The sequence below is a fragment of the Vicugna pacos genome, chromosome 7 (genome assembly GCF_048564905.1).
Source record: "Vicugna pacos chromosome 7, VicPac4, whole genome shotgun sequence".
In the NCBI taxonomy this organism is placed as follows: domain Eukaryota; kingdom Metazoa; phylum Chordata; class Mammalia; order Artiodactyla; family Camelidae; genus Vicugna; species Vicugna pacos.
The window spans coordinates 25,058,948-25,075,990 of NC_132993.1; the positions used below are offsets into that span (position 1 = coordinate 25,058,948).

The 17,043-nt window shown below is 40.5% G+C and overlaps 1 protein-coding gene across 1 annotated transcript; it reads left to right on the forward strand.

Moving 5' to 3' along the window:
- The first annotated feature begins 14,672 nt into the window (after nucleotides 1–14,672).
- Nucleotides 14,673–15,560, forward strand: TAS2R16 (taste 2 receptor member 16). Its single transcript, XM_015237570.3, has one exon. It carries the CDS (start codon nucleotides 14,673–14,675, stop codon nucleotides 15,558–15,560), a length of 888 nt encoding a protein of 295 aa, XP_015093056.1.
- Nucleotides 15,561–17,043: the final 1,483 nt, after the last annotated feature.

Genomic DNA, 17,043 nt, shown 5'->3' on the forward strand with positions numbered 1-17,043 from the left:
GCGACCCAGACTTCCTGTATTTTGCTGCCTCAGAATTCTTAGTGGGCTGATTTATGAACCAGTATGGTTACTAGAGCTCCAATTTTCCTATTCACGTTCCAAGCAACAAGGTGGAGAAAGAAGAGGATCCCTGGATATTCCACTTATGGTGTGTTGCTTACATCTCTTTGGCCAAAACTTAGTTACATAGTTACAAGTAGTTGCAAGGAGTCTGGGAAATGTAGTCTTTTAAATAGGCTACAAGGTGGCCAGTTAAAAATCAAGATTCTGTTACTTCAGAAGAAGCAGGGAATGGCTGCTGAATCCAAGTAGCAGTCCTCACCATAAATTCAAAAAGTACCTGACATAAAAATACAAAGAATGCAGTGGACAATAGGCAGAACAGATAAAATCATATTAAAATAAGCACTGTAGCACCAATCACACACATGCACACACACAAAAGAAACAATTTCAAATTCCTTAAAACAAAGGAATAATTGAAAAATTAAATTTTAATCTTATCCCCCTTCTCATCTCTCACAGTGTCACCTGTGTCTTCGGTAGGCCATTTGAAAGCAAAGAAAATTAACATTTATTGAGCGTTTACTAAGTGCTAAACATGAACTAAATTCTTTATGTGAATTTCTTTTAAACCTTCAAGTCAACCTTTCAATGTGGCTATAATTGTGTTCCCATTTCATAGACAACAAATTGAAGGAGATAAGTAATTTGACCAAAGTCACAGATCTACTAGGTGGTGAAGCCAAGACTTTAACCCAGTTAATCTGACCAGGGAATGCTGTTCTCATTACACTGCAGCATTCTTCACTCACTCTAATTATCACTTGTCTCTTGTGCTACTTCTAGATACAAATCTTGTTTCCCTCCCCTTCTGCTTTTTACATCCAATTACTCATTTCTTACCAACACTCAGTAAATGATCTAAACTTTCTACTTAGAAGCAATCTGGGGTTAGTGTGCTCATTGTCTTACTCTGCCTCCACATGGTTCCTTGCAGAAAGAAAATGTTCACTAAATAGTTAGGGCAGAATAACAGAAAGTAATGGGTGATATACTGGTGAGTGGCTTCAGGAAAATGGTGGAGGAAGAAACAGATCGTAAAGTGTGAGCAGAAATGGAAAACAGAAATGTTGAGCAAGTCTACACCCTGGAGTTTTGCATTAAAACATTGATTGAAAAAAGGCTACCAGGATTTGCAGGGTTTTGTGCAATTTTGATTTCGATGGTTTAGTTTTTGTTTGTTTCGATTTTTGTCATTGTGAATGTTTGAGGGTACAGAAAGCCTCTGAGGAGACAGAAAAATAATATTGATTAAGGGAGAGGACAAAATATGAAAATAACTCCAGAGGGAAATATGAAAGGGTGGGATGAGGGGGCAACATGAAGAGCAGATTCTCAGCAAGGAGAGAGAAATCCATTTTCCTGAGCTGGATGGAGGGATAGAAGTATAGGCTCCATAAATAATCTCCTGTCCAAAGTTGGGCAGGCACTCATGTTAGTTGAAACATTGAAAGTAGGAGACGAAATTGAATAAGAAGGAGTAAAACAGGAAAATGTTGCCGTTGAGCTATGAAATGACCCACGACCTAGACATGGGATGGTAGGCACACAAAAATTCTCAAAGAGCATCACTACAGATGGGCAAGTCAGGATGAGAGCAAGAGCAAACCCGAAGGGCTAGTGAAGAAGTCATCGGCATGTGTGTGTACATGTGTGAATGAAGCACTACGCTGTGCACCAGAAATTGACACAACATTGTCAACTTCAATAGAAGAAGAAGAAGGAGGAGAAGGAGGAGGGGGAAAGGGAGCAGCTGAAATAGATGACGATACAGGGTGCTGAAAACCAAGTGGGTCAGGGGATCTGCAGGAAAGGATTGAGAGGAGTGGGGGAGGTGAGAGACAAGTACCCTGTGGTTAACATTCCCTAGTCAGGTCACTTCATTCCGAGGTAATTTGAAAAAACGTGCTATTTTAGCAGATGACAACAGAAGAGGAACAGAACACCCTGCACAGATCTAATCTCTGAGGATATTCAAAGCAGCAGCATATTGTTTATTATCATATTTCATAATCACAGAGTCATTTTTCTCCAGTACTCCTTTCACTTTCCTCACCACCACTCCATTGTACTTTCATGATCCTGTTTTCAGATTTATCTCTTTGGTTAAATGAAATCTTGAACTATTGCTCCATGAAATGACGAATGATTCAGTATGTACTCTGGACACAAGGCCACACTGCCACCAGTGACAACCCTTAGCTGTATTTCCAAACCACAGTCCTCGATCTGGTCCCCTCTGTGATAATGAGCGAATATTTATGAGAAGTTAGAAAAAGCCTTTGAAAAGTTTAAACTAGCATTAGCAAAATTTAATATAGCGTTCAAGAAAATATTCACTGGGCTTATTTTGATCCCAGTGCACAGAACAAAGTTTCTGCCATCATGACATTTACTTTCTGGTGCAGAGAGCAGAAACTAGACAGATAATTTAGTATATGGTATGCAAGTTGGGAATAAGTGCATGAGAAAAAAGGGAGGAGGAAAGGAGAGGACAGGTGAAGGACAGCTCAGGAAGGAGAAAATGCAACCTTATATAAGGGATAATGGAAAGCCTCCTTGTGGGGGCGATATTTGAGCAAAGGCCAGAAAGACTTGAGACAATAAAGTAGACACGTGGGAGAAGATGTTAAATGGGACTGGGAATAACAAATTAAAAGTCCCCAAGAGGCTCTGAAGTTGGAGCCTCCGTGGTCAGACAAATGATGGGGCTGGGAGCTTGTGGGGGCTTGCAGACCATTATGAAAAGCCACTGGGTGATTTTGTGTAAGAGGAATAACACGGTTGGGCTTACTTTTTTAAAAGATCGCTCTGGACGCTGTGTTGAGAACAAATAGTGGATGGCAACAGTGGGGTCAGACAGATGACAGAAAGGCTCCTGTAATATTTTCCGGATGAGAAGATGGGAGCTCGCTCCGAAATAGTAGTAAGTAGCAGAGGCAACAAGAAGTGATAGGTTTTGAAGATCTGTATTTGCTAATGCATGGGGTGTGGGATATGAAAGAAAGAAGGAGTTGACAATAACTTTAATATTTCACCAGATGCACCTGGAAAGCTGGCGCTGGAGGTGACTGCAGGAGGAGCTCAGGCTTGTTGCTTCTCTACTGTTGTCAAAGACAATACATTGGAACATAAGAAACACCACGTAATTCTTCCAGATGGCTTGATTAGCAAGAGGAGTGAGGAAGGGGCTGAGGATAGTTAATCCCAGTCCAGTTAAATCGAATATTCATCAAACCAAGACTCTTGAAGCCAAGGCCAATTCATTTTGCTCCAAAGAACAAAGCAGGAGGGAGAGGCCCCAGCCCCCAGGTCCTCTTCGCTGTCACCTGTCTTACAAGAAGGTCCTCTCTCAGCCAGAGTGTCCTCCCTCAGGCTGGGGGTGGAGGCAGCGGCTATCAGGCTATTCCCTCTTCTTGAAGTGGAGTTTGATCAATGGTGAGGTCCAGCTATGTGTTCATAGCAAGAGTGGATGCGTAATAACCAGAAATTGTAGTCACCTCTCAAATGTTTATTGAAACAGGGACGAGGTACAGGTCTTTGAGTAGGACTTGGGGTTTCTTATAATCCTTTTTAATCCTGCTTCAGCCTCAGGAATGGGAATCTGTTCACCATCACCCTCCATCCAAGGAATGCTCCTTCAGTAGCAGGGGTCACTTCCAATTTGCTCATAGACTCCCAAGAAAAATCCAATACTTACGGATAACTTTTCCTTAATGGGTCAACAAATTCTCATACTTAGTGAAGCAAAATTAAGTGATTCTAAAATAAAACATCCGCTGCTGTGTGAAAGGTGTCTCTAATTTTCTTGATCCCAAATACAGTATTACTAACCTACTTATCTTTAACTTTTTCCTAGTTCCCCCTTCTCTAAGTCAAGACACTCTTCAAAGCAAGACCCTAAAAACCCTGACCTTGATTTCGATTCTTCAGAAACCCTGTGTATGCTACCATGAGAATAAAGATTTCATTTATAAATTACAAAATGACCAGCTAGTGGACCTAAGTCACACATTTTTATTCCTCATTTGTCCAGAAGGGCTCTTTCTTGTGTTTACCCAGATGCAAGGAAAGAAAGAAGCTGATTCATTGTATCCAAAATAATAGATTACATCATGAAAAACTGGAAAGGGATATTGGAACTGGCATGCTGTATGTTTTAACATAATGTGACTATATAACATATACACTGTAGTATTTGAATTCATTTGAGACTTTCTGTGCCCACTGTGTTTCTCTGGAAGGAGATTAAAGGAAGATCTAAGAGACTAAGTTGAAAATAGACTTATATATGAAAATGAGAGAGAATACAAATAAGTGAAAACATAGGCACACAGACTGTTGGTCAAAATATGCAGTTTATTGGGTACAATCTCCTCAGACTTAGGTTTACTCGCCTCATTTTCTTTTATATAATAGAAATATTATAGGGTTTACAAGCAGAAAGAAGATTGCAAATTACAGTTGGGAAATTTGTCTTCAAAATTTTATTAGACATTCTATATATCTTTGCTTTCACTAGCCAGGTCAAGGAGGAAGGGCTAATTTGCATATCACAAGGATGCTCCTGGCTTGCCCTGGGAGGGGCAGGCTCTCCCCAGCCAGAAAGGCTTTTTAAGATGTCAAAACATCACAAGTTTATATTGTATATCACAGGGAAATACATTCAATATCTTGTAGTAGCTTAAGGTGAAAACGAATATAAAAATGAATAATTGTATACCAGAAATTGACACAACATTGTAAACTGACTGTACCTCAATAAAAAAAATTTTAAAACATCATATTAAAAATTAAAAATATATACAATACACATACAAAATAAGGAATTCCTAAATCCATCAAGTTAGAATGTCCCAGGAAGGGGAGGGAGGTAGTCATGGAGGAGACTAACCCAATTTTTTTTGTCTAGGTGGGCAAATTTTTCCTCTTAAGCATGATTTATTTCTTAATAGTAAAAAGAAAATTTTAAATATCTAGAGGATCCCAGAAAAAAAGGAAAAAACATTAAAGCCTTCTATCTCTTAAGCTCATTCCACTCAAGGTTAAAACAAGATGAAGAATTACATGCCTAAAAACAAACCATAAAATGCAAGTTCATCTGTTAAAAATAAATCTCATTTCATACAACAGTTGCATGTGGTTTGTCAACAAATGACTATTCCCTAGATAACTTGCATATTAGAGTTCTTAACTTTTAATTTTTTCACTTTCAACTATGAAGGTCTAAAATGAGCAAAGATGCTAGCACAAAAAAATTAAAAATTTCAAATGATGATTACTCATGGTTACATACGATTATTCAAATCTTGGGTTTTTGCTCTTTGGTTTTTTTGTGGGGTTCTTTTGGAAGGGCAAGGGAATAATAGGGAATTAGGTCATAAATTACTCCTTGGGGAAAGACATAGTCAGCAAATGTGAGATTATCCATAATCCTAAATCTTATATGAACCAAAGGAAGGATAGAGGAGGAGCTTAGATCCATATGTTTATAATTTTCATGAGTTTGGAATTTTTTCTGACCATTATTTTTTTAATAGCCTTTATTTTTTTTTAGAGCAGTTTTAGGTTTCACAGCAAAACTGAACAGAAAGCCCAGAGAGTTCCCATTTACCTCTTATCACCTCCCCAGGCCCACCCCACCCCCACACACATACAGCCTTCTCCACTATCAACATCCTGCTGGAGTAATAAATACATTTGTTACAATCAAGGAGTCTGCACTGACACATCAGTACCACCACCCAAAGTCCACAGGTTACATCAAGGTTGACTTTTACTGTTGTACATTCTGTGGGTTTTGACAAATATATAATGATATGTATCTACCATTACAGTATCATACAGAGTAATTGTCCTCAAACTCCTCCATTTTCCCCCGACCCTTGATAATCACCGATTTTCCATAAGTTTGCCTTTTTCACGTCATACAGTTGGAATTACAGAGAGTATGTAAGCTTTTCAAATTAATTTCTTCCACTTAGTAATATGCATTTAAGTTTCCTTGATTTCTTGTCATGGCTTGATAGCTCAAGATTTTAGCACTGAATAATATTTCATTGTATGGATGTATTACACTTTATTTTTCCATTTTTCTACAGAAACTTCCATTATTATTTAAAAATAACTCCAAATGTTTCTCTGTTCCTTCCCCTCTCCCCCATCTCATCTCCTTCAGGAACTCCAATTACATGTCTATTTGAAGATGTTTTCCAACAATGTTCTCTCTGTGTCCCTGTTTCTGTCTCTCTCTCTCTCCCTCTGCCCTAGCTTTTTTTCTCCTCTCCACGTTTTGTTTCAGACACATTCCACTGTTATTTCTGACAAGTTCACTGATCTTTTCATCTGCAGAATCTAATCTGTAATTTTTTCAGCTATATTGAGATATTATCGACATATATCTAAGTTTAAGGTGTATAACATAATGTTTGCTACATGTGTATGTTGCAAAATGATTACCACAGTAAGGTCAGTTAACATCTCCATCCCCTCATGTAATTATCACTTTTTGTCATGATAACACTTAAGATCTACTCTCTTAACAACTTTCAAGTATAAAATACAGTATTGTGAACTATAGTCAACATGCTGTATGTTAGATTCCCAGAACATATACATCTTGTAACTGAAAGTTTATCCCCTTTGCCCGAGATAGCCCCATTTTCCTCATCCCTCAGCCCCTGGCAAAAACCATTCTATTCTTATTTCTATGAATCTGGCTTTTTTAGAATTCACATATGTTATATGATACAGTATTTGTCTTTGTCTGACTTATTTCACCACTAGTGAAATCTTCAGCAATCATGCTACTATATTGTGCCAGCAACTCTACGTGCCCTAAATAACATTCATGTTGAGGTCCTCTTTGCCTGCTGGGATAAGAGTGAGTCAGTCCAAACCCCATCTGATCACCTGTTTCTCTGACCACTCCTAGTATACCATTCATGTTTGTTCAGACTTTCAAAAAGCAGACACCAAAATAGTACTAGATATACAAGGAATTTATTGGAGAAATGCCTGTGAAACAAACAAACAAAAAGGATGAAACTAGAGAAGACAAAGATAGAATCCAGATTGAAACTTGACCTCTATGAAGGGATGGAGGGAAGAAAGAGGATTAGGTTGGAAGATTCCAGTGCAGTTCTAAGAAAGTTCTGGCCTGAAGGAACAGTGTCCTGGAGCCAAAGTCACAGTTGGGAAGTCCCCCGCCTCACAGGAATGGATCTGCACTATTTGGCCTTCTCCCTCTGTGCACTAGGTGAGCACAGCCCATGGGAAGCACAATTGCAAGGAAGGGTAGACGCTGAGGCCACCAGTCATTTCGTTCCCAGCAGCACATGTTCAGAGCCATAGCCACCGCAGCTCCTTGTTGGCTGGTCTGTGCAGATGCGCCCTCCAGAGTCCTGCAAGGCACAACCCCTAGACGTCTCTGATGCCTACACATCTACCACACATGTTCGCTCTGTCTTTAAATTCCAGCATTCCATCCCTCCTTCATTCTCGACTCATGGGCCCTTGCTTCCTGCATCACTAAAAAAATTGGCATAATAAGAAAGGAACTTCTACATGCTATCACCACATATATGCTTCTTCTCCTCCTGCTATTAGAGGGGGGAAATCCTTGTATACAGCAAAGGTCAACTCCTCTACTTGACTAGGTCCCACTAGCTTGTCTACAAAGGACAAAGCTCCTGAAGGTAGTTCTCTCTCCTCTCTCTCTCTGCTGCTGCTGCATCACCATCTTCCTCTCCTCCACTAGATCATTCGCAGCATATAAAAATGTCCTGTGATGTGTGAAGGTTTGGGGGAAGGGGGCTGGTCCTAGCAGGATAGTGGCATGTGGTTGGCGTCTTTACTGTTGAGAAATGATTGTTTTCAAACTCCAGGGACATAGTCCCAGCACAGCCTCTCTTGCCTCTACAAAGAGGGTTTTGGTAGCCTGTGAACAACTCCAGATTCTGAGATGGGACAAAGACCAGGAGGCTTGAGAATGCCTGTCCTCTTCCTCTTCAATTCTTACTCCTGCCTTTTTCTTCATTTCCCTGCCTTTCCTTGTTGCTATTTTCATTTTCCCGGTTCTGTTTTTTACCCAGTGCCAATCCTTCGGTGGTACAGAGGTACCCAAGTCACCATGAGGGTTGACAGCACTGTGGGCACCCAGGGCTGGCTGATGAGTTACTGACCTTGTCGCTGAGAAACCTACAGAAGGTAACCAAGCAAAGGTTTCTCACAGCTCCTCCATTGTGCATCCAGCTCTCACTCTCCATTACCACATACTTTTATTAAAGATTTATTCCAAAACCTCTCACTAAAGTACTCAACCTCTGAAAATATTATAACCCCCCAAACTAGAACAAGGACATTTTCACAGTGGGACACCTTTTATTAAAAACAGAAGCAAAAACCTCACTTCTTTTATATTTTGAGAAAGTGTCAGCTGGGGCCCAGGTTGTGCCTTTCATTGGAGTCCAAGAAATCTGTTTACCACTGAAGCTTTCTGGGGAGTGACCGCACAGTAACCTGTATGTCCCAGGACCTGAGTCATCCCTATGCTAGAAGGAACCAGGCAGGATGTATTTAAATCAATGATTCTCAAACAGTATCAAGCATCAAGATCACCTAGAAGGCTTATTAAGATTCTAGTGTTGGGTCCCAGAATCTCTGATTCAGTAGATCTGCGGAGGGCTCAAGAACCTACACATTTAACTATTTTCTAGGAGATGCTAATGCTATTAATGCAAAGGAGCCATGGCTCTGGACATTGCAAGAGAGGAGTGTCTGAGGGTGGAGTTTATCTTTCTGCCGTAACCCCTCCCAGCTTCATGGACTTAGTATAAACTAAGTCCGAGGGAGAGACACAAAGTAAAGAAAACATCTCTGAGGCTCTGGAATGGTGCTTGGCTCTTGTTACCCTCTAGTTGAATGTCACAGGAGAGGGGAGAGCTATTCTCCTACACGTTACAACGGATCACCAGAGGCTCTGAACCTTGAGTGCTGAAACCTTCTAAGGTATCAGAGACAGTGCCTGGAAAGAGTGGTGAGAACAGGCCGTGCCCAGTGGAGTTACGCACGTCACCTGAATCCCGGTTGTTCTGCTGTTGATGGTGGGATGGTGGAGCGTCTTTAACTCCTTTTGGTCAGCATTTTGCCTCAGGCCTTTGGATGGCATCATTTTAGGATTAAATTATAGTTCTTGTAAATTCCATAATCTGCAATTTGTGAGTTGACTGGGTACATGCTCCCAGGGTTTCAGTAATGTGTACACTCAATAAGTTGGAGACTAAACAAATTAATGCCATGATTCTTATTTAAAGAATGAGATAAAAAGCAAAGGAAAAAAATCATCTTGCTTCAGGCTGCACAGGTTGGTGGCAGAATCAAAAATAGAAGACAGAATGAGTTCAGATCCAGTGCTTGGACCACATTAGTTTCTATTAGATACTCGTTTAAAAGGCTGACCATTTGGGAGTTGTTGCCACATGACAAAAGATCAATTTTGAGTGTTCCTGGAGGCTAGTAATACAAGGAAGAAAATGCGTTTGGCTGATTGGGAAACACCTGATTGCAGCGTTTTTTGTTAAATCTGGGATTGCTTTAACAAGGGTCAAAGGCAAACCTCAGTGACAAGCCTGGGGGGAAAGGAGTTCTATTTTTCAGGAAGGGAATTATAAGGGGAAGGCAGGTAAACAAAACATGCTATTCATTTTAAGGTGAGGATGAAATCATTTTTCCCCCACAGTCTTCAAGGATGAATGCAATTTTTCCCTGTGGACAAAAGAATCTTCTTGTACTATATGTAGGTGCAAAAGTAGGTTTAAGTTACCTCCAAAGCTGAATTATCTTTGGATTGATAGAACACAGAGATGCTAAAAGAGGTCCATACAGTATATATCTTCATAGGATCTTCAGAGAAGGCTTTGTTTAGAAGCCACAGCCATACATTTTGTATAATGTTCAGGCTCTAATGCTATTAGATAATTAAAACACACATGGAATCAGTGATTGCTTTGAAAACACTGATGTACATAGCATTAAATATTTCATTTGTAGTCACAGGAATGTTGTGGCTTTTCCAGCATGTTCAATATACCAGAATTTTGGATCATATAAGAAGAATGGTCTGCATATTCACAAATTTCCACTACTGGGCATGAATCTGGGGGAAACTCTAATTCAAAAAGATACATGTACCATAATGTTCATAGCAGTATTATTTATTATAGCCAAGACATGAAAGCAACCTAAATGTCCATTGACAAATGATTGGATAAGGAAGATGTGGTATATGTGTATACACACACACACACCACACACGCACACAATGGAATACTACTCAGCTATAAAAAAGAATGAACTAATGCCATTTGCAGCAACATGGATGAAACTGGAGATCGTCATACTAAGTGAAATAAGTAAGAAGGAGAAAGATGCTTATATGTGGAATCTTAAAAAACACGTTACAAATGAACTTATTAACAAAACGGAAGGAGACTCACAGACATAGAAAACAAACTTATGGTTACCAGAGAGGGGAAGAGGAGGGTAGAAGGATAAATTGGGAGTTTGGGATTTGCAGATAATAATTACTATATATAAAATAGGTAACAACAAGGTCTTACTATATAGCATAGGGGACTATATTAAATATAATATATATGTATAACTGAATCATTATGTTGTACAACAGAAATTAACACAGCATTGTTAACCAACTATATTTCCTGCTTCTAGAATCTGCCTGGATTCCTTGGTTCATGACTCTTCCATAATATCCTCTCCTTCTCTGAATCTCACCCTCCTGCCTCCTCTCTTGAAGACCTTTATAATTACATTGGGTCCACCCAGGTTTCCAGGATAATCTCCCCATCTCAAGATCTTTAACTTAATCACATCTGCAAAGCCCCTTTTGTTCCATAAGGCAACAGCTGTACAGGTGTTGGGGATTAGAATGAGAATATTCCGGGAGGGGTGAATATTCACATTATTTTACCTACGATGTAAATAAATGACCACATTATATTAACAACTGTTGAAGTCACATTGTTGAGTACACATTGCTTAACTTAGGATCCATGTGCCAACCCGTTGGTCCAAACACTGATTGATAATACACACTCACAGCAGAGCGCATCATGGGACCCACTCTCCACAATATCACATTGGATGTATTAGAACTCATAATCACCATTTGTCCATTTGTCTCATTCAGTTTTCTTAAAGGGAGTTCCTTTTTGTTTGATTTTGTTTTTTGGCGGGGGGGAAGTAATTAGGTTTATTTGTTTATTTATGTATTTTTAATGGAGGTACTGGGGATTGAACCTAGTACCTCATGCATGCTAAGCATGTACTGTAACCACTGAGCTATACCCTGCCCACCCCCGTCTTACTCAATTTTGATGCAGCTGTTCCAGTTACACACCCAAGTCACAAGTTTTTCCCTAAAAAATAGCTGCCTATTTGGACACATTTATATTTTAGCATCTTGGCCAATTTCAGTTTTTGAATGACAGGAATACAATCACATGTGTGCATTTCTCTCTTAGGCTAGGACGCTGGTTTTATGATTTTCAAGGCGCTTACACTTGTAATATAATAGGACACATGGTTCTCTAGTCTGCCCTCCTTGTACTCATCATTCATTCAACAGGCATTTTCTAAGTGCCTACTGTGTGCTGTAGTGTTCTAGGCACTGAATGAAGGGACCCCAAAAATCGCTCTGCACGATTCACATGTACATACAATAAAACCAGCCTTTAAACTCCTGACCCCAGGGAACATCAATCACCAGTCTAGGAACTCATTTTAAATGTCTCACATTTGAACTTTCCCAAATAGTATCCATTGGTCACTATCACATAGACGGCACGCCTGCCGGGTACAGTAGGGCCAGGCCTTGAGGGTTCCCAGAATGAGGCAGTGTATCCAGGAGAGAGCACGCCTGGCGCATCCAGGACAGGATGGATGTTAATGCTATGACAGCGTGTTTCACTTACCATTATTTCTTATCTCATCTTTCTCCCTTCTTATATCTGGATGCATCTCAACCAATTCACCTTATAATTGCAAACTATTATTTTATAGTCTTACTTTTTAAATTTCCTGATTCTTGCAACTTCCTGGAATTTTTGGCCAAGAACTCAGAGCAAACGCTTTCTAATATTCTGTTTCCTAGTGTAATTTTTTAAATTATGGTTTACCTATGCATCATGAGTTCCAGAGGTTTCTTGTTTTACATTCAAGAATTCTAAGCTTCAAGTTGGATTCCTTGTGTTTTTTCTTCCTTGAATGATTAAAAGTCCGGACAGACTTGGTGCTTATCACACATAGGATCAATGACTTTCATTTTGTCTCCCTCACCAACTAGTAATTAAAATAATTATCTTCTCAATTTTGAAGCCACTAATTAAATATGTGATGTCTATATGGTGTAGTTTTCCAGAACTCATTTCCTGAATTCATCTTCTAGTCTGTCTGTAGAGCTATGGATTCCTATATATTTAGACCTTTAGAAGTAATGTATAGTTTTTTCCCTTGTCCAAAACAGCTTCCAAAGACTATAATTACCATTTTCATGTTCCAAGATGCCACACACCACCATGCATTCACTTCACACCAGTAACTTTGGATCCTTGGAATGATGGTCCCAGAACCGAGACAGAAAAAGGGCTTGCTTCATGAGAGTCCCATTGTAGGTGCTGGGGCAACTGCAAATCAAATTTGCTTCTATTGAGATTACAAAGGACAGAAGGGTAAGGGGTTAAGCTTCTAAGTCTTCTCAAACAGCCCAGAAAGTGAATACAGGGCTGCGGCCCCAGGGATACTGGCTGCTCAGCTTGGGCTCAGAGCCTGCAGGGATGAAGCTCTGAGCAGCGGGAGCACATGATAGGGGACGGTGCGCCCAGCCATGCTGCACGGCTGGAAAGGGAAGCCGTTGCCAGGGGCCGTACCCTCAGCAGGTGCCTGACAGATCAGCCCTTCCTGGGGTCAGACTTGCTTGCCAGCCCACAGGAGACACTTCCAGAAATACCTAATGGGGACTTTACAGAAGGCTACAGTTTTACAGAACCAGATTGCACCAGGGTCAGGGGCATTTGAATTTACCACCATCAGTGATTCCATCACCAACAGGCTGGTTTTCAGAGAAGGGGAAGTTCAATGATAATAAATACATAAACAAACATAGACAGCAAGTCTACTAGGCTGCTCTATTCATTAGGCTTAATGTTTAAAAATTGTCTCACTAGTGGTAAGAGGGCCCTCTTTCAATTCATCTTGAGCAAGGGGTACAGTGACAGAGCCTCACCCTGTAAGGGAAACAAAAAGCAGTAATAAAAAATTGAAACAGTGCCACTTGCTGCAGCGTGAATGAACCTAGACATTACTGTAGTAAATAAGTCAGACAGAGAAAGACAAATATCATATGATATCACTTATATGTGGAATCTAAAAACAGAGGATGCAATGAACTTATTTACAGAACAGAAACAGACTCACAGACATAGAAAGCAAACTTATGGTTACCAAAGAGGAAAGAGGGGGAGGGATAAATTAGGAGTCTGGGATTAACAGATACACATTATTATATATAAAACAGATCAACAGCAAGGTCCTACTGTACAGCACAGAGAACTATATTCACTCTCTTGTAATAACCTACAGTGAAAAAGAACCTGAAAAAGAATAGATATATATGTATAACTGAGTCACTGTGCTGTACAACTGAAATTAACACAACACTGTAGATCAACTATAGTTCAGGGTTTCTTTTAATCTAAAAAAAAAAAACCAGTGATGATAATAGAACAAGAACAATTTCCAAAGATACAAAAATAAAGCATGTGCTCAAGGTGCTGGAGTCAGAAGGACGCCAGCCAAGGAGGCCACACCTTAATTGTAGGGAGCTTGATGGATGATGTGCAGTGATTTCTCTGAGTTGAGGAATTCAATGGGCAGCAAAGAAAGTGGCCCATATTGAGTGAGGATACTTGAAGTTCTCAGGTTCCAGAAATTTTGTGGGTGGAATCTCAGAGCAAAGGCTTTCTTTATTATTTTTGATTTACACTCACACTTTGGTTGCAGCATTCACCCTCAGCTGCTGTGGAAGCCGGCGAGACCGGGTTTCTGAAGTTGACTCTGTTCCAGAACTCAGCGAGCAGACTAGAAGCTGTTACCCAGGACATGAATGGACAGTAAAGGATTTCTCTTTCCTGTGGTTCAAATTTCAGGTTAAAGGAGAGAAGCTGTCATATAAAGTAGATGGAGGAATAAACTAAAGATACCTCAGGCAGATAAAGAGGAAATAAACAACATGGTTATGGTTATGAAATAGGGATGCCTTTTATAGGAATAATCAAATCATCGCAGAAGCAAGACCACATTCAAACAACATTTCCCTGCATCCAAGCCTAATTGCAAACCAGCAAGCAAAGCATAAGCAAATGCTGTAGATAGGAAGATGGCAAAGTCAAACATCCGCCAGAGACATTTTGCATCCAGAGGGGAATATCTTCTTGCATGAAATTCTAGTAGGGCGGGGAACCTGGTCCTTACCTGGAAATCGTTGCAGGGATTCTGAGTCTGTGCCTGGGAAGCCTCTTTGGATTAGAAGGATGATACCCATCCAACTCAATGTCTTCTGCATAATCGTCTACATGCTCGAGTCCTTGATAATAATTGTGCAGAGCAGCTTAACTGCTGTGGTGCTGGGCAGAGAGTGGGTGCGGGTTAAAGGGCTGTCACCTGTGGACAAGATTCTCACCGTTCTGGGCATCTGCCGCTTCTGTCAACAGTGGTCATCGATGCTGTTCAATTTCTGCTCCTACCTCCACCCTAACTACGTATTTTGGTACTTGGCAATCGTCTGGGAATTTATTAACACTCTTTCGTTCTGGTTAACCTCCTTGCTTGCTGTCTTCTACTGTATCAAAGTCTCTTCCTTCAGCCATCCCATCTTCCTCTGGCTGAAGTGGAGAATTGTGAAGTTGGTTCCTCGGCTGCTGCTGGGTTGTCTGCTGATTTCTTGTCTGTCAATCATCTTTTCAGCTATGAGGCATCGCATCACAATTCAGTTAAAGTCTATGAGGCACTTTGCTAGAAACAGCACTGTGATTGAAAGACTTGAGACATTTCAGTGGGATTTTTCCATATATCAGCAAGTGGCGGTGCTGGTTATTCCTTTCCTCCTGTTCCTGGTCTCCGTTGTCTTGCTCATGACCTTATTGTCCCAACATCTGAGGCAGATGAAACATGATCACACTGGGCACTCCAGCTCCAGCCTGAAAGCTCACGTTACTGCCCTGAGGTCTCTGGCCATCTTCCTCATCATCTTCACATCTTATTTTCTGGTCATACTCATCTCCATCATAGGTACCCTCCTGGATAAGGGGTCCTGGTTCTGGGCCTGGGAAGCTGTCATCTATGCTGTAGTCTCTATTCATTCCATTTTACTGATGCTGACCAGCCCTAAGTTGAAAAAGGCCTTACCGGTAAGATGCTAGGACTTACAGGCTGCCTGAGGCACAGGGTACAAGAAGACCCCTGGGCAGAAGAGAGTTTGTATTGATACAACTAATACAAATAACCCAACTGGCATGACTCTTGACAATCCCCTGTGTGACAGTGATGTACCATAAACGCGAGCCTCATTCTCTCTCCCCACAGCCGTCTCCTTCTAAACGAGAAATCCATTCTCTATTCTTTGCCACCCCTTTCTTTTCCTTCCCACACTCTCCAGGTTGGTCCTAACTTTCTATGACTTCCCCATCTCTCCTTAATCCACTCTACCTCTGGAATCTTACTCCAAGGATATTCAGCACAAGAGATCCAAAACCACGGTGTCCACATTTTATTTTTATGTTTACCCATTTCATGACTGCCAGTTCTTCACATATTAACACAAACCCCTTCCTCGCAAGAATGTATTGCCCACACTCCGAACGCTCTCCATACCTAAGCCCTCGCTTTATTTTCAAAACTTTAGTCAGGAAAAGGTCTTGTATCTCTCTCTGCTGCTGCTGCTTCTGGACTTTCATTTAATTATATGAATTTCCTCATTTGTGTCTCTTCCAAATTCTCCATGGTTTTACTACTCAAGTCAAATTTTAACACTTCTTTCATTTTCATTTGCCAAGACACACTACTCTTCCCAGAGTAGCAGACTATTTACCCATCCCAGGTTCATCCTCTCCAAATATCAGCGATGTAATTGAGCCAATTGCACACTGTTTCCATTGGCCGGATTCTTGCCTCTTCATTGTAATATAAGTTGGAAAGAAATTTCTAGAAATATTCCCAGACTGAAGCTTAGTTGATTTTCTTCCATACACAATCCAGAGGTCAGCTGGGAACTCCTCTATTTCATAAAATCTGAGTGACATTGGCTTAAATTTTCTAGTCTTCTATTCTATTCTCTCTGACAGTCCAAAATCCTCCCCAAATGGGTAGGAATACAGGAACCACACAGCAATCAATTTAAAATCGCTGATAAGACTTTCCTGTTCTTTAGATGTCCTTTTCAGCCTCCCTCGTCTCACAGATTTTTCTTATACCCACTTCCTTATAAGACCTAGTTCTACCTTATCGCCATGGCATCTCTCTACTTATTTCTCTGCTCTTCACCCTTAGCCTCTAGCAACAAAATGTCTTGGTAACTGCCAACTCCTAGACCTTTGAGTCTCAAGTTTCCATCTGTTGCAGGCACTTATCAAGATATTTTTTTCTAAAAGAAGGTTCATCCTTTAAAGCTTCTGGTGCCAGAGTTTTAGAATACAATTTTTTTTTCACCTTTTATATACATTGGGGCATGTCTGATAAACTGAACTTCTGGCTTGGCCATTGTAAGACTGAAACGCCTCCTGGGGGGAAAAAAATCCTACAAGAAAAAAGAATGTCAGTATCTCAAGTCTGACCACAAAAGAAAGGCTGGAAGGGAATGGAAATTCTGGGTTGGTCTTGAGTCTACCACTCTCGTTTGCCTTCCAG